General features: G+C 43.5%; 1 protein-coding gene across 1 annotated transcript; it reads left to right on the top strand.

The window, feature by feature from the left end:
- On the top strand, positions 1–22831 carry szrd1 (SUZ RNA binding domain containing 1). Its single transcript, XM_059951916.1, has 4 exons — positions 1–97; positions 3871–3920; positions 11781–12029; positions 19739–22831. The coding sequence occupies exons 1-4, from the start codon at positions 47–49 to the stop codon at positions 19839–19841; spliced, it is 453 nt and encodes a 150-aa protein (XP_059807899.1). The 5' UTR covers positions 1–46; the 3' UTR covers positions 19842–22831.
- The last annotated feature ends 979 nt before the right edge of the window (positions 22832–23810 follow it).

Raw genomic sequence — 23810 nt, 5'->3', positions numbered from 1 at the left:
CGCGTGCGCGGTGCGGCCAGGGGGGCGAGTGAGCTGAGCAGCTAAAATGGAAGATGAGGAAATCGCTGATAATTGGGAGGAAGCAGCCGACAGTGGGGTAAGGAGCGTGGAGTGAAACCGTGGAAAGGCTGGGTGCCTGCTTTGCTATCGGTTCTTGTAGTCTGTTGGGGCGGTTGAATAATGTTCTCAAGGCTAAAGAGTTGGGCAGCAGCAGTGTGTATGTGTGCAACAGTTAAAGGGTCTCGCTGACTGTCGGCCACAAGTGTGGGGCAGGCAGCAGGGGGCCGCTGTGTGTGAGAGGGTGGGGTGAGGGACAGAAGAGAGGCAAGGCCTGGACCCAGGCCGAAAAAGCCTGGAGGTGCCATCTTCTTAACAGAGAGCGAATATTGGCAATGGGAGGGATACTAAATACCGTATCATGCCCAGAAAAGGCATTGGAAGCGAGTGATGCGGATTCCAGACCAATGGAGGTAATGTAACCACTGTAGTTGGAGGCGCGCACTTTGCTGGCAACTCCCAGGAGTTGTCAGATAGATTTCCCACCACCTCTACAGACTTGGGGAACGATAAGGAGAAACTACTAATGCTTCTTTCCCCCCCCCCCCCCGTTAGGATATTGAAACATAGAATTGGGCATCCCAGATCAAACTATGTCATAGTTAAGCTTTTGGATAGTAATACTTAGGTACTTTTACTCTGAGAAACCTGTGGAATTCGGTTTGCAGCAAATTAACTCTGATTGCTAGGATTCTGAAACAGTTGAATCTTTGCCATACACTTAGTGCTATGTAATGATTTAAAGTTTTTAAGCTGGATTGAGAACTGCTTCATCAATAGGGATATTAAGTAGGTAGTAGTACCTTTCTTTTCCTTCAAAGGAGTAGGTAAAATTCAATGTTCAATGGAAGTTGCACAATAAAGCAATAGTGTGTTTGTGATGGTTTAGAAATGGATCCCATGGAATTATCTATTAATTTTGACTTTGGTGAAGTTGCATGGCATAGCTTACAACCTTTAATTTTCCAGTGTAGTTGTTTTGAGCAGTCACCAAAAAGAATCAAAAGGGCTTTAAATATCAATTAAAACATCTTTATTTCTCTACTTAAAACAAACCTTAAAAAAAATTCCAAGTTGACGGAAGGATAGGTAAAATTTGAAAAGGTTAGCAGCTTTAAATTTAAATAGTTACAGTGGCAATTAGAAAAGTTTGATATTATGTGGCTGAGGATCTGTACAGAACTTAAAATCAAGATAGAACTAAAATAGTATTCAGGGCAATAATTTGAATTACTTGAGAGATTTGAACCCATTTTTCTCAAGTGTTGCAGTTTTAAGAACAGATAGAAATGCTTTGTAGTACAGTGCACTCCATTAGATCTTGCTGCGATAGTTTGTGTAGTTGTTCATGTCCAGAAATTCTGCCAGCAGCAGTTTACTTTCTAAATTGAAGAGCCTGAATGAATGACAGAATGCCACAAGTGGAGAAAGAAATACAAAAAAAAAAGAAAATGTATTCCCGGATTCTGAGTCTATAGAAGCGACTGTACCAAGTGTGATGGTGTAAGTTGTAATCACAAGACAAAGGAGCAGAAGTAGGCCATTTGGCCCATCGAGTCTGCTCCGCCACTCCACCATGAGCTAAATAAACTATTCTCTCATCTAGTTCAAATTTCTGGCTTTTTCCCCATATCCCTTGATACCCTGACTAATTAGGTACCTATCAATCTCCTCCTTAAACACCCTCAATGATTGGGCCTCCACAGCTGTCATAATATATCTTGTCACACTGATTATTCAAGAAAACTTTTTTAAGGGTTCAGCTGGTATGTGATGAACTCGATGTTTTTGAACTGCAATTATAACACCCAGTTGTGCAATTAGGTAAAAGTGTTAAGATGTGCTTACCTTCATTGATCTCCCAGCAACCTATGCAACTTCATCTCAGCAATGTTATCAACTTCAAAATCAAGACAGAATGCACTCTTGACATTGCTCCATTTGGGTTTTTAAATCCAAATCTGTAGTGCACCATGCGATGTAGCCTTGATTTAATGCTTTATCAGAAAACACTGAACATCCAACAATCTAGCAAGCTGCTGTAGCGCTGCAGCATCTGCTCTACTTCAGAAATAAATGATAGTGCAATGTCTGGAATCTGTAACCAGAAATGTATGAAATATAAAGGAGTTTGGTATGGAAGGTCTGTCTGGCTGATCAAGTTTTAGAAATACATCAGATAAACTGGCCATTTAGCCAACTGTGTGGAATGGGACATACAGATTATGCAGTGTCTACAGGATGAGGCCATTCTGCCCACTGGGACCGTCTCTGTTGCCTTGCAGCTTTTTCTTTGGCATACACTTGTCTAATTTTCCCTGTGAGGCCTGAGTGGAATCTGCCTCAATCACATCTGCTGGTAACATTCCAGATTTGGGCCACTTGTATGTAAAGGAAAAAAAAGAGGCCTTCCTTTTATTTTACAGCCGTGGACTTCTAACTCAACAATAATTGAAGGATGTGCTGAACTCCATCACTTTACATATTTTTGAGATGTCCCTTTGGCCTTTTCTCTAGTTCCTCATCCATTCTTGTGAAACTGGACAAAGCAATGAGTTAAGTGTTAAAACATTACAAAATAATGTATTGAAAGGACCTTTGGTGTTGATGCTGTTTATTAATACATTAGTGAAAAGTTATTAAGTTTTCTGTTTGGGGTCAATACTTTGGAATTTAGTAATGTTTAGCTTTTTCCTCTCCCCACAATATATTTAAAGAGTGTATATGTGGATACTGAGCAAGCAAAGACCCAGAGTGACTGTTTGCACCTTCATCCTGATATTGTTCAGAGTTTGAATAACCAATTTGTAACACAACAGCTTTAGTCTGAGCAGTTGATGTATTAATGAATTATTTTGTAAACAGTTAATGCAGATGATTAGAAAATTAGTTTGCTTTTAAGAAAATATCAGTGTGCTGAAACTGGTGACCTTTTGGTTTTGTCGTGCCTGGGGCATCAGTGACTTAAGGGAGCATCGACACCTACAGAGCTGCTGTTGTGAAGCCCAAGTGTGAGGGCGTAACTTAAACTGAAACTAAGCAAAATGAGGATCTTCAGAGTCTGATTACACCTTCACAATACAATTACAATTAGTAGGATTACGATTAGTGCTACGAGAAGTTGAGTACATCTTGTTTGAGAGCAGTTTTAAGGTGCTTGGAAGTAGGTACAGAAGAGATGTCAGGGGTAAGTTTTTTATGCAGAGAGTAGTGAGCACGTGGAATGGGCTGCTGGCGATGGTTGTGGAGGCAGATACGATAGGGTCTTTTAAGAGGCTCCTAGATAGGTACATGGAGCTTAGAAAAATAGAGGGCTATGGGTAACCCAAGGTAATTTTTAAAGCAAGTACATATATGGCACAGCATTGTGGGCTGAAGGGCCTGTATTGTGCTGTAGGTTTTCTATGTTTCTATCTGCAGAGAACTCTGGCACAGATTTTCTGTAACATTCAGGAGGTCTAGAGTATATTAACAATTTTATAAGCAAATAATGTAATCACATTGCTGGCCCAAACTATCACTTTCTATTTTAATGTGTATCAACCTGGTCATGTACTGTATGTACATGCAGAACACCTTGGCCTTAGGCTGTGTCAGATTTGATTGTAACAATTTGCAGTTGTCTGTTCTTATTCTCCAGGCACTGTTTTCACACCACCTTTGCTGGACTGCTTGGGTGTACTCTTTATTACAGCAAATCCCAACTTTAGTTTTGAATAGATTTTTGTGCCCATCTGTTTGTACCTTGGTGTTCAACTGATTATTGTTCTTATAGCACACCTCTTTATACTGCATGTGATTCCTTTCTTGCAGGAAATTGATCGACGACTAGAAGCAAAACTGAAGATCCAGCAGAAAGAAAAGTAAGAGCTATTTCTTTAAAAAAAAATGCTAGCAATTTATTGTCTCCCCCTGATGGCTTGACTGGTAATAGCTTCGTTCTCTGAAACAAACGAAAGTACCAGCTTCTCTGCTTAATCATTTCTTAGCTGGTATATGAACATGTTCTGCTCTTTAAAATCTTACCTAACAATAATTCTCCCCCCCACCTCCAAATGTAATGATCTTTTGCGTCTGCAGTCTCATAGAGTTGCACCGCTAATTTAAAACGGTGCCTTTCGAATGTTTGTCATTGCTGTTCCCTGGTTAAATAATCTTTGGGTGTGAACCATGGTTCATTTGGTAGCAGTATCATGTGAGTTGAAGTAATGTTCTGGAGACCAGAGCATAAAAATCTTGGTTGATTTCCCAGTGCAGCAATGAGGGACCATTATTTTTGGGCAAGACATTAAGCTGAAAATATCTGCCCTCAAGTGAACAAAATTTTTTTTAAAGTTTTGTGAAACGACTTTGAAGAACAGAGTTGCTCTCCTTGGTATCCTCTTCAATGTTTATCTCTGCTTTTGTGATGTTAATTACTGATGACACGGTACTGCTTTGTGTGTAAGTTTGCTCTTCAAAATTAGCGTTCATATATCTTGCATTATAACTGGATTATTCCAAAGTACTCTCCTTAAAAAGTGGCTTGGGATGTAATTTTGTTTTGGTTACAAATTTTTGAGTGGCCATTTTTATCAATATTATAAACTTTTGAGGTGTTCCCTTAACTCTATTCTTCCTCTGTGTGGATGATCCTGAAAAGCTAGAGCTTGCTGCAATGTTTAACTGTGTGGAATACAGAGTGGACAAAATCTGACTTGCTTTGTCCGCGTGTCTTAAAAATGAAGGGTCTGACGTGTTGATATCGGCAGAAAGGAGAGCAACAAACCTTTGAAGGGAAACACTTCAGCAAGGCAATTATTTTTGAGTACTGGTTTCCAGATGGGGTTTGCTGATTTGGGTATCCACTTGCAATACCTGCAAGAGAGTTTGCTTAAGAACTGTTGCTAGCTGGCAGAAGGCAGTAAATAAAGCTGCCATTGGCCACTTTATGGATGATCAACCCTGAGTTAGTAACTTCAAATCTACATGCACCATGACCATGACATTTGAATGACGCATTGTTTCATTGCCTCCTTTAGTTCAAACAAGGTCAATATATTTGGTTGAAAATAACATTCTCCTTTGCAAAACATGTTTACTATTCTTTAATGCACAGGATTGCCTCGAACCTGATCTCCTGGCCAGATCTTCTCCAGGTGGAGTTCATTTGCTTAGACTTGCTTATTTGTTTGGATGCGTAGGGATGAATGAACTGATCCTTCACAACAGGAGATGTCCTGTGAGACTGAGGACTCATTGCTATATAGGCCTTGGGTATAGGCTTACTACTTCATTTGTTTTCAGTTTAAATGTCTGACTGACAGTGTTGGTGGGATTAGCGTGGGTGCGGTGGTTTATAATATTGAAGCTTTTTTGAAGCTCAAAGCTAGAGAATAGTTGCCAGGATTTGGTGGTAAGCCCCATTTCTAATTACAAAGTGTAAAAGAGTTGGTGGTAAGGGAAAACCAGATGAAATTCTTCAATTTGGTTAATAGGGAACTTCCATTGGATTTTCTGTTCTGTATATAGTCTTGAGTAAATTGGATGCAAGTTTTTTTAAATTGTGATGATGCATGCTGTTTTGCAGATAAAGTTCAGTGGGTAGGGAGGGAATAATAAAATCCCTCACAAATAGTTTTCCACTGCACCTTTTAGGATTTGAAGACTTACATCAACTCTTGAGTAGATATGTTGTGAGTGCCACATTTGTGTCAAGAGTTGCCTTTCCGAGGTGAATGATTTTGTGGAACTGTTCAGAGTAGAAACAAGTTCTTGCATAACCTGACCAAGCTTCTGCCATAACCACAACAGGAATATCTTAGAAGCCCCTTGGGGTTGTGGATGACTTGTTTCCACTCCTGTCCTGTGGGTTCTGATGTGGTTGATAAAACCCAAGTAGGGTTTGCAGACTGAAGCAGGTGGGGTTGAAAGTACTTGATCGAGTCGAGCAAGCAAGTGGCTTGATTTGGAGGTGATGTACTTTCCTGCCCATGGAATTTTGCATACTTGTGTTGAAAGATTCAAGCTCTGCCATCTTGAATCAATGGTCACATGGACTTGATGCTTTCAAGGAAGCTTTGGAATCATTCTTGAATTGGAATGCCCTAGCTATTTGGGAGACTTCTGCAACGGAGCCAATGGAGTGTAGTTAGAATCTGTATCCTCGGGTCATTGACTTGGGAGAGATTACTGATGGCTGGCTAGTCAATGGATTTGTAGGATTTTGATGAACCGCTTTGAGGTGCCTCTCCAGTTCTTCAAAATGCCTGTTGTAGGAAATGTCTCTAAAGTGTAAATAATGCCAGCAGGGATCTGTTTCCTTGTAGACCACAGGCTTTGTGTGGTTCTTTAGATTTTATCTTCAAACAATTTTCCCTTAGTCAACCAAAGAGTTTGCCGGAAAATAAGTTCTTGCCTGCTGAGACAGATTGAATTTTTAAGTGTAACTAATATAAACATGCTCATTGTCCATTGGTAACTGTCAAGCCAAGTATTAATTAGTTGGAAAATAACTTTTCAGTGAATTGGGAAGGTATTGATGAATATACTTTGAATATCATTTACTGAGGAAGAGTCCCTTTTAAGCATGTGAAACTGGATAATGGTTGAAAAAGGGAAGTTGTCTTAAATTAGAACTTCTGTACCAAAATGGAAATGTAGTTGTCTAAAGGGAATTTTAAAAAATCCTAAATAAAAATTGAGTTATTCATAACTAATCATCACCCGTTATTTTTTCCTCGTTGGAAATTGAGCTTCTGTGTGGAAAATAGCCTACTACTAACAGATTCCTGTCTAGAAGTTAGTACACTGTTCAATAGATAATAAGTAATGTATTAGTAAATGTACAGTCATGTGACGTGGTTGCCAGATTGTTCTTTGGGAGGATGAGTAGAAGTAAAGGGTCTTGATCTGAAACACCAATTGTCCATTTGCCTGAGTTTAAATTTGTTGTAAAATTAACATTTGAGTAATGACAATGGAGTGTGGGATCTGGAGGGACTTCCCATCGAAAGTTTGAGTTGTCAGAGGATGCTCCCTACTTTCATTGCAATAGCACATTTTGACATAAACATCAAAGAATCTGCTTGCTTTGCTAGATACTAGTAACAAAAGTACGTGTAAATTAAGTGACCCTTCATACTTCTGAGAACAAACTGATTTGTTACAAGTATGGGCAACTGAATAGTGATGTACAAATAAAGCTTCTGACCTTCTTGGATACATATATGACATATGAAGTCAGCCCTTCAAAATACATAAATGCCCAGGCACAAATTAAATAATCTGCTCTGCGTGTCAGCATCTCTTTTAACTCTTCCAGTTATCTTCAAATTTTCAACTGTGAATGAGCAGTAATTTTTCTTTAACGAGATAATGATTCAGCTCATTGTCCTCTTTCACTGTTGTAAACTCTATTTTCTGGACAATTTTTTAGATTGAACTCGATTACAAGTTTAGTATCGAATGACCCCAAGATAAGATTTGGAGCATGGTTTTTATTAAGCCTGCCTATCCCCACATATTAACGTTGCTGTTTTACCTCTACATTAGCTTTTTATTCTGAAACTCTCTTCAATGCCTTTGTTAACTGAAGTTACATTTTTGGCTCGACTCCATTCCTACTTTCTGAATATAAAATTGCTTAACTTGTCCCAACTCAAACCTCTTATCCATTGCATCTGTGGTCACTGACCCTCATCCTCCATCCCTCCAAGACCCAGGTTGCACTTGCTTGCCAGTCTATAACTCTTATGAATTTGTACACCTCATTTCTAATGCTCCAGTCATCACATTTTCTGTACTGTTCAATCAGGTAATGGCAGGATGATTTCAGTTGCCATGGCCCATTGGATTTCTAAATCTAATTTGTTTTTTAGATGGTTCAGGTTATATTTATCTCTAGGGTTTTGAAGTTTTCTCATCTTAGAATAAGAATATACACTCAGTCGTCTCAATTTATCATTTACCTCCTGTACAGGAGGTACAGTATAGTGTATAGTGTATACCTCCTGTATAGTGTCCACTGAGTATTCATATCTTCTGCTGCTATAGCCTATCCACGACACGTTATGTGTTCAGAGATGTCCTTATGCGCACCGCTGGTGACGTGGTTATTTGAGTTACTGCTGCGACCTCCTAGAACTGTCACTTGCTGATTGTTTTTTGTTGTTCATACCGTTGCCTGTAAATTCCAGAGACGTGTGTGAAAATCCCAAGAGGTCAGCAGTTTCTGAGATACTTAAACCATCCTGTCAACACTGGACGACAAATTTTTTTTTGAAAGTGTTGCTTCCTTGGAATTTTTTTGTTGTTTATAATAGACCGCTTGAAGCTAAACACAGATATAATTTCAGATGACTTGTATCACAGAAGAATTTGGAGAAACAAGAATTTAACTTTTATTTAAATATACTGCATTTATTTCATGGTGCTAACACTTTGCAATAGTTTAACTAAGCTAAAAATGTTTTGATGATTTTCGTTTGTACTCGGGGTCTGAGGCTTCTTGCCTATGTGTCCGACATTAATCAACCAGCATTGGTGGACTCCAGTTGCCCTGATACCATTTCTCCATGACCGCAATGTCCTGGTGAAACCTTTCATCATATTCATCACTAAGATTTGCAGGAAGAAGCCCAAGTGGGAATGCAGAAAATTAATCTTTCAGTGACATGTTACACTTCATGGTTTTGTATGCTTGGGGCAGGTTGTCAACAGGCTGCACATACTGTAGTTTGTTGCTCCGTAGTTGCCAAGAAAATTTTCAACATCTTTGAATGCCTTCTGTGCGATTTTTCTCCAGTCCCACTAGAAGTTCTTTGAATTGCCTGTCATTGATGACCTGTTTGATTTGTGGACCAACAAAAATCCCTTCCTTGATCTTCGCAGTAGCTGTTCTGGGAAATGTCTGTCTCAAATATCGACATCCTTCACAGAAATTTGTAGCCTTTCTAAAACCTGTCCTGCCTTGCTAGAATCCACCCTGCCTAACCATGCCCAGGCTTGCCTGGACAAGTTAGAAAACTTTCCAGCTTACATTGTAGGCAACATTTTGATTAACAAATTATGAATTACAAATATATAAAAAGAAAGTGCTCTGGTAGGGAAATTTTATGGTGATTTTCATGATCAGCCCAAATCCATAAGATACACCCAAAAGTACTCGAAAAGCAAAATGTTTATTGTCCAGTGCAATCATTTCATGGACAAAATCACATAAATCACATTTCTTTCCCAATCTGATGTTCGGTCTGAGTAACAAGCGAATCTCTTGACCATGGCTGCATGCTTTTTTGCATTGAATCACTGCCACATTGATTGGCTGGTTAGATGTTTGCATTCACAAGCAGGTATACTATTACTTAGGCCCATCACCCCTGCTGGGGTGTAGCCTACCAAAAGCAGATTGCCCAAGTTTTCTATCCTGGGCCATTCCTTCGAATTGTTCCCAAGTGCAGTCCAGCTTTGAAAATTCTTCCTCTCCCAGGGATGAGGTCTGTGGAGCCTCTGGTATTTCTGGAGCACTGGTTTTTTACAGGATGAGGTTCCTAGCCCCATGCCCAACCCACCTCTTTTTGTAGCTGGGCTTGGGACAGTCTGTGGTAGAATTGTATAGGTATATCTAATAAAGTGGCCATTGAGTGTAAGTAAATGTGGGATATTGTGATACAAGCTGTTGAAGTTGTATAGAACTGGATAGATGGATTTGTATATTTTCTGCTCTATAATTCATGAATTGAATGTCAGCACTAAGTTTGCGCATAGCCTGGTACCCATGCAGTTCTCTTGGATTTTAGAATATGGGGGAAAAAAAAAGAAAGCTTGACACACCACAGGGACCTTCTTTGCCTCTGTTTATCTGAAATTCTTTACACTGTGGCGACCCATTTCCTAGCGTATCCGAACTGACTCACAATTAGATAGCCTACGGGGGTTTGCGAGCACAGAGCTTTGGAGCCTCTGCGCCATGGGGGGCCGGTTGACAGAGGCTTAAAAGTGAGGCTGAAGTTTTCGAATAAAGTTTTTTTCCTTCGACTGCAGTTACCGACTCCGTGTCGTAATTTTAGCGCTGCGTGTAGCACACCGCTACAATTGGTGACCCCGACGGTCCAAACGATTTTTGGACCAGAAATGACTGACGCCGCCTCTGTTCATGCGGTTTCGTTGAAACTGCCAGGCTTCTGGACACAGCGCCCGGACCTATGGTTTCCAGCAGGTTCGTCTGGCACGGACTCCGCAAACAGGTCAGTGAATGGGCCAGAACGTGCATGCACTGCCAGACGGCCAAGGTGCAACGGCACACCAAAGCCCCACCGCAGCAGTTCCATCCCGCCCACCGGCGTTTCGACCACATTCATGTGGATATCGTGGGCCCCCTGCCAGTGTCGCGCGGAGCGCGTTACCTCCTGACTATTGTGGACCGGTTCACAAGATGGCCAGAGGCGGTCCCGCTCACCGACACCACCTCCGAATCTTGCGCCCGAGCCCTGATCGCCACCTGGATATCTCGCTTTGGTGTCCCGGCCCACATTACCTCCGACAGAGGCGCCCAGTTCACCTCCAGCCTGTGGTCAGCTATGGCCAGCCTTTTGGGGACTCAGCTGCACCACACAACTGCCTACCACCCACAGTCGAACGGGCTAGTGGAGCATTTCCACCGTCACCTGAAGTCGGCCCTCATGGCCCGCCTGCGAGGAGCCAACTGGGTGGACGAGCTTCCCTGGGTCCTACTCGGCATCCGCACAGCGCCCAAGGACGACCTGCACGCCTCGTCGGCCGAGTTGGTATACGGCGCGCCCCTGGTCGTCCCCGGGGAGTTCCTACCAGCCCCAAGGGGGCAAGAGGAAGAACCCGCAGCAGTCCTGGGCAGACTACGCGAGAAGCTCGGTAACCTGGCCCCCATACCCACTTCACAGCATGGGCGGCACCCGACCTGCGTACCCAAAGACCTACAGAACTGTAAGTTTGTTTTTGTACGAAGGGGCGGTTATCGGCCACCGCTGCAGCGGCCATACGAGGGGCCGTTTATGGTGCTCCGGAACAACGGGTCCACGTTCGTGCTGGACGTTGGGGGGAAAGAGGAGGTTTTCACGGTGGACCGCCTCAAATCGGCCCATGTGGACCTGGCGCAACCGGCCGAGTTTCCGGCGCCTCGGCGCAGAGGCCGACCTCCCAAGCAGGTTCTGGCCCAGACTGTGGACATTGGGGGGTGTATCGCCGGTTCTGGGGGGGGGGGGGGTTATGTGGCGACCCATTTCCTAGCGTATCCGAACCGACTCACAATTAGATAGCCTACGGGGGTTTGCGAGCACAGAGCTTTGGAGCCTCTGCACCATGGGGGGCCGGTTGACAGAGGCTTAAAAGTGAGGCTGAAGTTTTCGAATAAAGTTTTTTTCCTTCGACTGCAGTTACCGACTCCGTGTCGTAATTTTAGCGCTGCGTGTAGCACACCGCTACAACACCTTTAACTACATTACTGTATATTGATCCTACTGAGCTAATGGAAAAACTTTCATTTTGCCTTTCATTGTCCACTTAACCTTTCAAAAAGGATGAAGTTCACACTGCTGGTGGCATCAACCAGTTCTTTGCATCCCATTTCCTGTGCCACAGCCTTATTTCTCAACATAGGTTAGGTTTGTGGTTCTGTTACATTCAGTTTTGTCATATTCTCTTTTTAGCATTTTATAAAACATTTGAATGGATATGATAAATCTAAATGCTTTTTCATATTTAAACAGGAAATTGAAACAGGCGCCTAAAGTTCCCATCGTCATACAAGATGACTTCCACCCAACGCCCTGCACCCGACAAATCCGCATTCTGAAAAGACCGACAAGTAACGGAGTGGTAAGCACACCACACTCTGCTACAAGGCCAGTGCCACAAGTCAAATCACTGGCTCAGAGAGAAGCTGAATATGCAGAGGCACGGAAAAGGATCCTTGGCAGTGCGAGTCCTGAGGAGGAGGATAAAGCCAACCCTGACAGGTAAACGCAGGGCATTTGGAATACCCTTCAACATGTGAGTTACAACTGCACAAAACTAATGAGGCGTGGGATCCAAGGAGACCTTGCTTTGTGGATCCAGGAATGGCTTGCTAACATAAGGCAAAGGGTGGTTGTAGTTGGTTCGTATTCTGCATGGAGGTCAGTGACCAGTGGTGTTCTGCAGGGATCTGTTCTGGGATCTTCCTCTTGGCGATTTTTTTTAATAAATGATGTGGATGAGGAAGTAGAAGGGTGGGTTAGTAAGTTTGCTGATTCTTGTCAGGGGTTACAGCGGGACGTCGATGGGATGCAGAACTGGGCTGAAAAGTGGCTGATGGAGTTCAACCCAGATAAGTGTGAAGTGGTTCATTTTGGTAGGTCAAATTTGAAGACAGAATTTAATGTTAATTGTAAGACCCTTGGCAGTATGGAGGATCAGCAAGATCGTGGAGTCTGTTTCCATGGGACACTCAAAGCTGCTGTGCAGGTTGACAGTGTTGTTAAGAGGGTGTATGGTGTGATGGCCTTCATTAACTGTCGAAATGAGTTCAAGAGCCGTGAGGTTATGTTAAAGCTATACAAGACCTTAGTTAGACCCCACTTGGAGTTCTGTGTTCAGTTCTGGTCACCTCACTACAGGAAGGATGTTTCCTGGATTGGAGAGCATGCTTTATGAAAAATAGGTTGAAGGAACTTGGCCCTTTCTTCTTGGAGTGATGGACGTGAGAGGTGACCTGATAGAGGTGTATAAGATGATGGGCATTAATCAAGTGGGTAGCCAGAGGCTTTTTTCCCAGGGCTGAAATGGCTAACACGAGGGGGCATAGTTTTAAGGTGCTTGGAAGTAGATACAGAGGAGGTGTCAGGGGTAAGTTTTACACACAAAGTGGTGGGTGCGTGGGATGCAGTGCCAGCGACAGTGGTAGAGGTGGATGCAACAAGGTTTTGAGACCCTTAGGTAGGTACATGGAGCTTAGAAAAATAGAGGACGATGTGGTAGGGAAATTCTAGGCAGTTTCTAGAGTAGGTTACATGGTCGGCACAACATTATGGGCTGAAGAGCCTGTAATATGTTATAGATTTCTATGTTCTATGTGCTTATGATCTTATCATAACTGATTCTAAAATTCAGCTTAGTTTTCTGTATTCTTCCTTTTATTTTGAGAGTGACTATCTGAGATAAAGCATGCAGTGAAGAGGTTTCTCTTCACCAGAATTTACAACTTCTCTAAAGGTTTCTCAGACCTGCACCTATGTAGCAGGCATTGCAAGGCATTGGAAAAATATCATCTATTTTGGCAAAATCCTCAAATTTCAGGGAGGATTAGCAAAGGATCATCTCTTTGTGTTCTTTCCCAAGCTGATTCCCCTCCCCCCCTCCCCCCCCACCATGTTGAGCCCATCCTTAGGGTTGGTTTTCATAGGCAGGTCACATTTCCTTGCTTGGCGCCAGGCTCCTGAAGCAGGTGTTCAATTCTGAACTTTATCATGGGAAGAAATTTCCAACAGTCAGAAGAAAAGGTTAAAGAAGGTGCTTGAAGTCTCCTTGAAATGCAAAGTCTCCGCTGAATCTGGGGAATATCTGTCCTATTTTTGTTCGTACTGGGGAAGAAGCATTTGGAATGGTGCTCAAAGCCACATATCAAGAGCACACTAGGAAATTAAGTGGCAGGGTGGGCAGACTGCCTCCAAATAACCCACCTGCTCTGTCAGCTTTCAGCTACCATGAGATCAGGGGTAGCCTTGTCTTTGTATTAATGAGTCAAACACTGATGAAATTTGCTATATTGAGGACAACTATTGGTTTGTTCAATAACTTGTTTCAGATTTCTTACAAAATTTTGTACTTCTGTAATTATTTTTTGAACTGAGCATGTTGTGTGTCTATTCACCCTTGCAAGGAAATGGTCTTAGTGTGTTTACTGGATGAACATTGAGTATACTTCACAATGCCAAGATAACTAAAAAGGAATGGTGAAAATTCTGTATGATCAATTTGTCATAAGGTTTACTGATGGGGTGAATATTAAGGCTTCGTCAGCTTTATTTTTGAGAATAATTTTCGTGAGTAGACTATTTTTGGTGCATGTCAGTATCAGTTAATTAAACATCAGTCAATCAGTAAGTTTTGAACCTAAAATTCTGGTGTCCCTAAAGGAATCTATGAAGCTTATAATCCTAATTATTGACTTCTACTGCACAATGTGTGTGTGTCTTACTGACGTTGAGTGTAAGGTTGTTGCTGTGACACCATTCCACTAGTTGGTATATCTTGCTCCTGTATGCCCTCTCGTCTCCATCTGAGATTCTACCAACGTTGGTTGTATCATCAGAAAATTTATAGATGGTATTTGAGTTATGCCTAGCCACACAGTCATGGATATAGAGAGAGTAGAACAGTGGGCTAACCACACCCCTGAGGTGTGCCAGTGTTGGTTGTCAGCCAGGAGGAGATATTATCACCAATCTGCACAGATTGTGGTCTTTCAGTTAGGAACTTGAGGATCCAATTGCAGAGGGAGGTAGAGAGGCCCAGGCTCTGCAACTTCTCAATCAGGATTGTGGGAATGATGGTGTTAAATGCAGAGATATAGTCGATGAACAGCATCTGGACATAGGTGTTTGTATTGTCTAGGTGGTCTAACGTCCCATCAAGATTGTGTCTGCCATGGAGCTATTGTGGCAATAGGCAAATTGCAGTGGGTCCAGGTCCTTGCAGAGGCAGGAGCTTAGTCCTGTCCAACCTCTCAAAGGATTTCATCACTGTAGATGTGAATGCTACTGGGTAATAGTCATTAAAACAGTTCACATTCTTCTTGAGTACTGGTATAATTGTTGCCTTTTTGAAGCAAGTGGGAACTTCCACCCATTGCAGTGTACGTTTGAAAATGTCCTTGAATACCCTGCCAGATGGTTGGCACAAGTTTTTGGAGCCATACCAGGTACTCCATTAGGGCCTTCCATTTTGTGAGGGTTCATCCTCTTTAAAGACAGCCTAATATCGGCCTCTGAGACAGATCACAGGGTCACCGGATGCAGCAGGGGTCTTCACAGCTGTAGTTATATTCTCTTTTCAAAGTGGGCATGGAAGGTGTTGAGTTCATCTGGTAGTGAAGCATTGCTGCCATTCATGCTATTGGGTTTTGCTTTGTAGGAAGTAATGTTCCTTTTTCATTGCCATATGTGGTTAGGGAGAAAGTACAGAAGATCACTCAATGAAATGTTATTTCATATCTCTTGTATGCTTGAAGAATAGTCCAACATTTGCCATTTACTGATGAAGAACATTTCAGGGGGTCACAGGTGTAAAGATGTTGATTGGGGACGGAGAGTGAAGTGTCCTTGTTCTGATTTTCAAGCAAATGACACCCACAAAAATAGGCTGAATTTTTATGGTGCTGAAATAATGAAAAGGTGTGCTAGTAAGGTTACTATAGCCACGTTCCAGCTTTGTTAATTTGATTCTAATCGTGATATAACTCATTATTGGCAAATGAAGTGGTTACTGCATTTTCTTATGTCAACTCTTCTGTTGGTCACACAATATCTGAGTAGCAGCTAGACGGGCTGCTGTTAAATTTTCTGGATAAACCACCTTTATTATGAGGACACTATCTAAATGTAACACACTGTAAGGTTTCACTGCTAAGGCTAATGTAATGCCTTCTTTGTAATGTTCCTCTGTTAAGGTAATGGTTTCTCTGTAGCAGCAATGTTTGGGTTATGGCTAGAGATAATGGGACTTCGGAATGTATGTTATCCAACGGGAGAAATATTGTTCTTGTGTGTCTGGGAGCCTGGTTTTTTGTGGTCTTTTGTCGGGGAGTGATGAAGAGAGTCGGAAGACCACCAGATGGAGTGGACTGAGGAGCGAGGGTCAGAGGACTGGCTATGCTTGGAGGTCAGTGAACTCCAATAATGCACAATAGACTTCTTCCTTAAAATGGGCCCTTTTACTTTTTATTTTGTTTACTAACCCTCTATCCAGATTAAGATTTTAAGATTTATAAAGTTCAGTCATTTAATTGCATACGGTGTACCGTCTGATACTTTGCGGCACAGATTTGTAACCGGGTAACACATCATGCAGCATCCACACAAACGAGATTTCTCATGTTTGGTGGGGCCAGAAGTTGTTTCTCCCCTAGACGAACACATGCTGCCCGAGCCTGAGGGTTACATAAAAATATGAAGAAAACTTTTCGGTATTAGAATTGATGAGATAAACTTTTGCCCAACAAAGACCTGCAGAGTTTTCAAAAACGAGTTGGCTAAATTTGATGAATACTGAGCAGGCTATTTTGTAATCCCCAGGTGTGAGTGAAAACAATACATACAATTCAATACAATAGAATCATAACCATACAGCACAAAGGTAGGTTCCTTTGATTATGTTCATGCTACATATTGTACCTACCTACAATAATTCCATTCTTGCATCATTGGGTCTATAGTCAACTGTGCCTTGGTGATTAAGTACTGAATGAGACTGTGGCGACCCATTTCCTGGCACGTCCGAACCGACTCACAATTAGATAGCCTACGGGGGTTTGCAAGCACAGAGCTTTGGAGTCTCTACGCCACGGGGGGCAGGTTGAGGGAGGCTTAAAAGTGAGGCTGAAGATTTCGAATAAAGTTTTTTCCTTCGACTGCAGTTACCGACTCCGTGTCGTAATTTTAGCGCTGTGTGTAGCACACCGCTACAATTGGTGACCCCGACAGTCCAAACGATTTTTGGACCAGAAATGACCGACGCCGCCTCTGTTCATGCGGTTTCGTTGAAACTGCCGGGTTTCTGGACACAGCGCCCGAACCTATGGTTCCAGCAAGCCGAAGCCCAATTCCACGTTCGCCAGATCACCTCAGAAGACTCCCGCTACTACTACGTGGTGAGCTCCCTCGACTAGGACACAGCGGCCCAGGTCGTGGAGTTCGTACAGTCGCCCCCGGCAGACGGCAAGTACACAGAATTCAAAGCCCTGCTCCTCAGGACTTTCGGACTCTCACGGCGCGAGCGGGCTGCCCGTTTACTGCACCTGGATGGCTTGGGCGACAGACCTCCATCGGCTTTAATGAATGAGATGTTAGTAAGGACCTATGGCACCCGTCAGGTGCAGCTACAGTTCGGCTCCAGTCAGTTCACGTGGGACTTCACACTGGCCGCCGTAGCCCAACCGCTTCTGGGTGCGGATTTTTTGCGGGCTCACAGCCGACTGGTCCACGCCGAGACCTTTCAGACGTTCTCCCTGGTTGCAGCCCAGTTGCCAGCCCCTCACCTTGGCTCCATCACGCTGTCCGACAACGACTTCACCAGGGTCCTGGCGGATTTCCCATCGGTTCTGGCACCACAGTTCACAGCGGCCATGCCCAGGCACAGCACCACATCCTGACCCAGGGACCACCCCTCCACGCCCGCGCTCGGCGGCTTCCCCCGGACAAGCTCTGACTGGCGAAGGAGGAGTTCCAGAGGATGGAGGAATTGGGGATCATCCGGCCAAACCGCTTACCTTTGCGTTTATGAAAGCGTCCGACCCCTGGTCGTCCCGCCAGCAACGCCACCTGTCCTACATCTCTGAATACATGACGGATGTCCGGCACGTCTCGGGTAAGGACAATGTCGTGGCGGATGCGCTCTCTCGCCCTACCGTTCATGCCCTTTCCCAAGGGGTAGACTTTGAGGCACTGGCAGAGGCGCAGCAGGCGGATGAGGAGATTCCGAGTTACAGAACCGCAGTCTCCGGTTTGCAGCTCCGGGACCTCCCCGTGGGCCCGGGTGAGAGGACCCTACTCTGTGACGTCGCCACCGGCCAGCCCCGTCCCGTCATCCCGACAGCCTGGCGGCGCCGCGTTTTCGACTCCATTCATAACTTGGCGCATCCCTCCATCCGGACAGTTGTCCGGATGGTTTCCAGCAGGTTCGTTTGGCACGGACTCCGCAAACAGGTCAGTGAATGGGCCAAAACGTGCAGCACTGCCAGACGGCCGAGGTGCAGCGGCACACCAAAGCCCCACTGCAGCAGTTCCATCCCGCCCACCGGCGTTTCGACCACATTCATGTGGATATTGTGGGCCCCCTGCCAGTGTCGCGCGGAGTGCGGCACCTCCTGACTGTTGTGGACCGGTTCACAAGATGGCCAGAGGCGGTCCCGCTCACCGACACCCCTCCGAATCTTGCGCCCGAGCCCTGATCGCCACCTGAATATCTCGCTTTGGTGTACCAGCCCACATTACCTCTGACAGAGGCGCCCAGTTCACCTCCAGCCTGTGGTCAGCTATGGCCAGCCTTTTGGGGACTCAGCTGCACCACACCACTGCCTACCACCCACTGTCAAACGGGCTAGTGGAGCGTTTCCACCGTCACCTGAAGTCGGCCCTCATGGCCCACCTGCGAGGAGCCAACTGGGTGGACGAGCTTCCCTGGGTCCTACTCGGCATCTGCACAGCGCCCAAGGACGACCTGCACGCCTCGTTGGCCGAGTTGGTATACGGCGCGCCCCTGGTCGTCCCCGGGGAGTTCCTACCAGCCCCAAGGGGGCAAGAGGAAGATCCCGCAGCAGTCCTGGGCAGACTACGCGAGAAGCTCGGTAACCTGGCCCCCATACCCACTTCGCAGCATGGGCGGCACCCGACCTGCGTACCCAAAGACCTACAGAACTGTAAGTTTGTGTTTGTACGAAGGGGCGGGCATCGGCCACCGCTGCAGCGGCCATACGAGGGGCCGTTTATGGTGCTCCGGAACAACGGGTCCACGTTCGTGCTGGACGTTGGGGGGAAAGGGGGGGTTTTCACGGTGGACCGCCTCAAACCGGCCCTTGTAGTCCTGGCGCAACCGGCCGAGTTTCCGGCACCTCGGCGCAGAGGCCGACCTCCGAAGCAGGTTCTGGCCCAGACTGTGGACATTGGGGGGTGTATCGCCGGTTCTGGGGGGGGGGGGGGTGGTTATGTGGCGACCCATTTCCTGGCACATCCGAACCGACTCACAATTAGATAGCCTACGGGGGTTTGCGAGCACAGAGCTTTGGAGCCTCTGCGCCATGGGGGGCAGGTTGAGGGAGGCTTAAAAGTGAGGCTGAAGATTTCGAATAAAGTTTTTTCCTTCGACTGCAGTTACCGACTCCGTGTCGTAATTTTAGCGCTGCGTGTAGCACACCGCTACAAGACTATGATTGCACCACCACTTCAATGCTTCCCAGACTCCAACCACCATCTGTAGCAGACTTTGTACAACTTTCAAAAGGGAGATGAAGCTTAAGGCTTGTGAAAGGGAGAGAGATTGCACTGATGTTGTTGCATTCATATTCAACCAGATGTCCTCTCCAAGGTTCTCATTGTCAATTGCATATTGTGCTCAAATTGAGCATTTAAAAAAAACTTCTGTGATTTGATAGAAAACTCCTTGTAAGAAAGCAAGAATGTGTTGACTTGCACACAGCTATGTTTGGATTATGAACCAGTTGTACTATCTAAACTTGTTGGTTATTGTACAGAGTATAGGCTGTACTTGTAATGTGCTGCTGTTAATGATACACTTGCAGAAATACCGTTGTTGACAAAGCGTCTTAAAAATATTTAGGAATTGTTCAGTGTGCATTGTATAACCCTCTTGGGATCAGAATCATAGCTGAATCATTGTATATAGGAGTAAAAGCAACACTGACAATAAGGATCTGACACTGTCTCCTTCTGATATTAAACCTTCTGTTTTTCAGGCCATCCAGGATCACCCAGTTGGAAGAGAACAGGCAGCAGAGCAGTATAATTCGACAACCCCTGGGCCCCGATGGTACACAAGGCTTCAAACAACGTAGATAAAACATGCGCTAGAGAGCGCGCTTTATAAAACAGAACTCTCCATGACTGAGCGTGCAGTGTTGGACAGAGAAAACGGACTCAAGCAGAGGACCTGATCTGCTTTATTTGCACTGTGATCCCCCTTTGCTCCGCCCACTGTGACCTTTCTCCTTGCACACTGTGATCCCTGCTCCGCCCACTGTGGATGGCACACACTGCTGTGAGCTCTCCAAGGAAACCATGAAGGGGAGGTTTCTTGCAATCAGACTGGCCAAGAATATATTGTGTGCCATTTCTAATCAGAAATTTGCTCCAGCAATAATACTGTCTAAGAATGTTCAATAGTTTAATTTCAGGAAAGAATTTGACTATGTATTAGTGATGGGTGCTGTTTCTCTCATCATATTCTATACAGGATTGTTTTGGTTTCTTTGCATCTAATCTATTACTGCAAGATAGTTGCTCATGGCTAATTACCTTGCCAAGCAATATGTCAAAAAGATCTATCAGAAATGCACCCATTTTAAAATTATTTATTTTGTGTAGTATTTAAAATATCTTGCAAAACATTTATCTAGAGAAACAGGACAAGAACATGGAGATCCACCAAAGGGTTGTGGAGAACAGGTTCGGGCTGTTGGGCACAGCAAACCAAGATGCACTGTGGAACACATCTGCTGTGTTGGTGTCTTGGTGCACAGCCAATTCCTGTCAGATTCTTGTCGCCCCTTCGATAGTAGGAGAGTATGTCTGTTGATTCACAGAAAACTGGTCGCAGAGGGGGGGAGTGATGAACGAGAGCAGCTCCAATAATGGCCATGAATGTTATTATCTCACACCTGAAAGTGGTTAACTGCAGCATCTGAATTCCAGAATTTAGATCAAATCAAAAACTCATATGATGGTGAGATTAAAATATGGCCCATTGGGGTAGCACTTAAGGTGTTAACTGCATAACGTTGTAGTCATGTGATCTTATTCCAGCACTGCCTTCTGCTCATTCACCAGCCATGCTTTGTGCGTGTTGGTTTTTGATATAACCTGCGGGATAGGTATAACTTGCAGTAGTAGAATTTTTTTTCCCGAAGAGGATGTTTTGGCAAAGGCCATGCTTTTAGTTAATGCTGCTCCCGTTATGGTTCAGTGCAGAGCAGTAATATTGTCAGAAACTGGGCAGGTTTTCAGAAGTGTTCTTATCTGACCGTCTTCCCAGTTTTATGAAGAAAGAAGGACAGAAATAAATGAATTTTAAAGGGAAACAAAATAGTTTCAATCAAATTAAATGTTCCTTAGGAAAGTTGGAAGGCTTTGAGGTCAATTAGTGGAACCTGAGGTTTTGGTATTCCTCCTTTCTAGTGGTTGTGTGCATTCTGCACCCTGCTCTGACAAGGTGTTGCAGTTATGGTCCATCACTAGTACATACTCTTAATGTGTTTTTTTTTCCCAAGGCATTGCCTTTATTTTCTACAATTCAAAGAAAACTTTTTAGATCCATCTAATATTAAAAGGGCAAGTGATTTTTGTGTTTTTTTTGTTGTTGAGGCTCGCATGCGAGCTGATGCAGCCATCTGTCCTGTTTGCGCATGTGCGCACATGTATGTATTTGTGTGTGTACACACTGTGTATGTCTGCCTGCGAACAAAAAAAACTGCTTTTTGTGGGGGATGGGAGTGAGATTAATTAATTTTCGTATATTTCAACCAGTGCTTGGAAAGAGTTAGCTGTCTCATTCCTGTACAGCTGGAAGCACAGCAGCCTTGTATTTAACAGCCATCAGATTATTGGACTGAGGCACCTAGCTCAGCTCAATTGATTTGGAGTGAGGTCAGATAGCCCTCAAATGCTACTCACATTTGTGGTTTTAAAAACTGCAAGATGTCAGGCCCTAGAATTATTTTATAATGGGTGATACTGTGTTAAACCTGGTCATTTGTTAAATATCAAGCTAATGTATTTTCTTTCCTGTGTAACCTCTTCCCAGGGTTTGGTTTGTAAATTGTTGATGTTTCCATGCAAATTGGGATATCACTCGACTGACTAATTCTGATCTCTGGTGTTCATGAAACTGGCTTGACTGAAATGATTGCCTGAGACTCTATTTTTGTAAGTGATGAAGTAGCAGACTCCCCACTGATTCTGTGGATTAATGCACTGTATGATGTGATATACAAACCAAAACGGTCATAGTTTTAATCGAGTTTTGGCTCTACAATGGCCTGAAGAGGGAGGGAACATTTAATAAGTGTTCTCCCCTTGGATTTTCAGTGACTGTTTAAAAATGCACAAAGGTTGAGTTGTAATCCTGCTGCTTTTAGTTTCCTGCCATCATCTAGTCAGGTAACCGTTACTCAGTGTATATCACTTAGTCAAAGTAAGGCTTATGGAACAATTTATAGGATGAATAAATGCATTCAAAACAAACTGCTTAGGGTAAGTACTGCACAGGGGATTTTCATTCCTATGAAGCAGTGCAAATATGTTTTTTAAGCATAAAAAATGTTTTTTTTGATCAGTCAACCAACTAATTTTTATAATTCTAAACAGGAAAGATAATCAGTTGACTAGTGTTTTTAAAATCAAGCTCTGGTTTTGTTTCTTGCAGTTACTGTCAGAGCTCATGTGTTTGATGGTAAACCAAAAAAAAATGTAAAGTGAAGTGCATGTATCCGAGGTTACATAAGAAAGCTGTCACTGGTGTGCAATGCAGTGTATGACATAATAATACTTGTGGGATCTATTGTCTTTGAGGGTCATTATTGAGGAGAAGTGTGTTTGCAAACACTAGTACTATACAGGCAAAATAAAGATAGTGAAATCTGGTTGTGAAAGGACTCTGGAGGATGCCATGTTTAGTTTATTTGGGTTAAAAGAATCAAAAATGGACTCGAAGACATTGCACACTGCATACACCAGCATAACGTGACAACAGATTGAATCTGCAGTAATAAACAAAATCAGGATCCAACTGCAGGACTGCTGACATATGGTAAAAGGTCATTTCTAGGTCAGGGATGGATCTGGGCTTATTGTAACACAGATTAAAATGTTGGAATAAGTTAATCGATTGATGTTATAACCATAAAGCAATGTTAACTAAATCTACAAGGTATTTTGATAAAGTATGGAGAAAGTCCTAAGTGAACCTTTTTAATGTCTATATAAATGTTGCCCTGTCTTGTAAAAATTGCTTGTGCTTCTGATCCAGAAATTCTAAAGTAGTGTTCTATCTCCTTTTGCTTAAAACCCAGCCCTCCCTTCACTACCAGGCTAAGTTACTGGAATCAAGCTCCTGTTCTGTTTGGAATTGTTGGCATAAAACTTGCAGGACCTTCCAGGTGTTTCAATAGGAACACCTCACTGGAAAGGCTATCTTGTTAAAGATCAGTGAACTGAACAATAGACAGCTATGTTCCCAAGTAACCAATGAAATACCCGTGGGAGATAAGTAGGAGATAATCAAGAACTGAGAGCCAATACTTGTGTAGTGAACCATGTTGTTAATATGGCATGAGGAGGGAGAAGTTCAATTTTAAGTTAAACTATAGCCTCTGTTTATTAAATTCTCACATCACAACTCTTACACATTAGACTAATGCACTAATAATGTGAGAAATCAGCTGCTGGTTGACAAACAGAGGTGTGGATGGCAATGTTGGGTGGAGCCGCATTTCAACTTTTTAGAACTTTTAAGGAGTACCTTAATCAGGGCCACTTTGCTAAATTCTATATAGTGTCAAATTATTGGGTTGTCCTAATTTTTTTGGAGATCAAATTTTGATTTTTCCCATGGAAACAATGTTTAAATAATCTTGGCTCTCACTCAGCCAGAAAAACCTGCATTATATAACTTGAATTTACTCGTTATTTTTTGGTATTTTTCCCCTCCTAGGAAAGACAAGTTGTAAAGTGATTTAGCAAAGAGAATGTAGACCTTTCAATTTGCAATTTAACTTGCTGGTTGTTTATATTGAACATCATAACTTACATCTG

This window comes from Hypanus sabinus, chromosome 27 (assembly GCF_030144855.1).
Source record: "Hypanus sabinus isolate sHypSab1 chromosome 27, sHypSab1.hap1, whole genome shotgun sequence".
Taxonomy (NCBI): Eukaryota; Metazoa; Chordata; class Chondrichthyes; order Myliobatiformes; family Dasyatidae; genus Hypanus; species Hypanus sabinus.
Note: the sequence above shows the minus strand (reverse complement) of the source record. Positions and strands in the feature narration are given on the sequence as shown.

Bases quoted from the DNA above. Each gene is read 5' to 3' on its own strand.
- szrd1 (XM_059951916.1), top strand. From the start codon at position 47: ATGGAAGATGAGGAAATCGCTGATAATTGGGAGGAAGCAGCCGACAGT. The intron at 98-3,870 runs GTAAGGAGCGTG...CCTTTCTTGCAG, and splicing joins AGGAAGCAGCCGACAGTGGG to GAAATTGATCGACGACTAGA. The intron at 12,030-19,738 runs GTAAACGCAGGG...TCTGTTTTTCAG, and splicing joins GATAAAGCCAACCCTGACAG to GCCATCCAGGATCACCCAGT.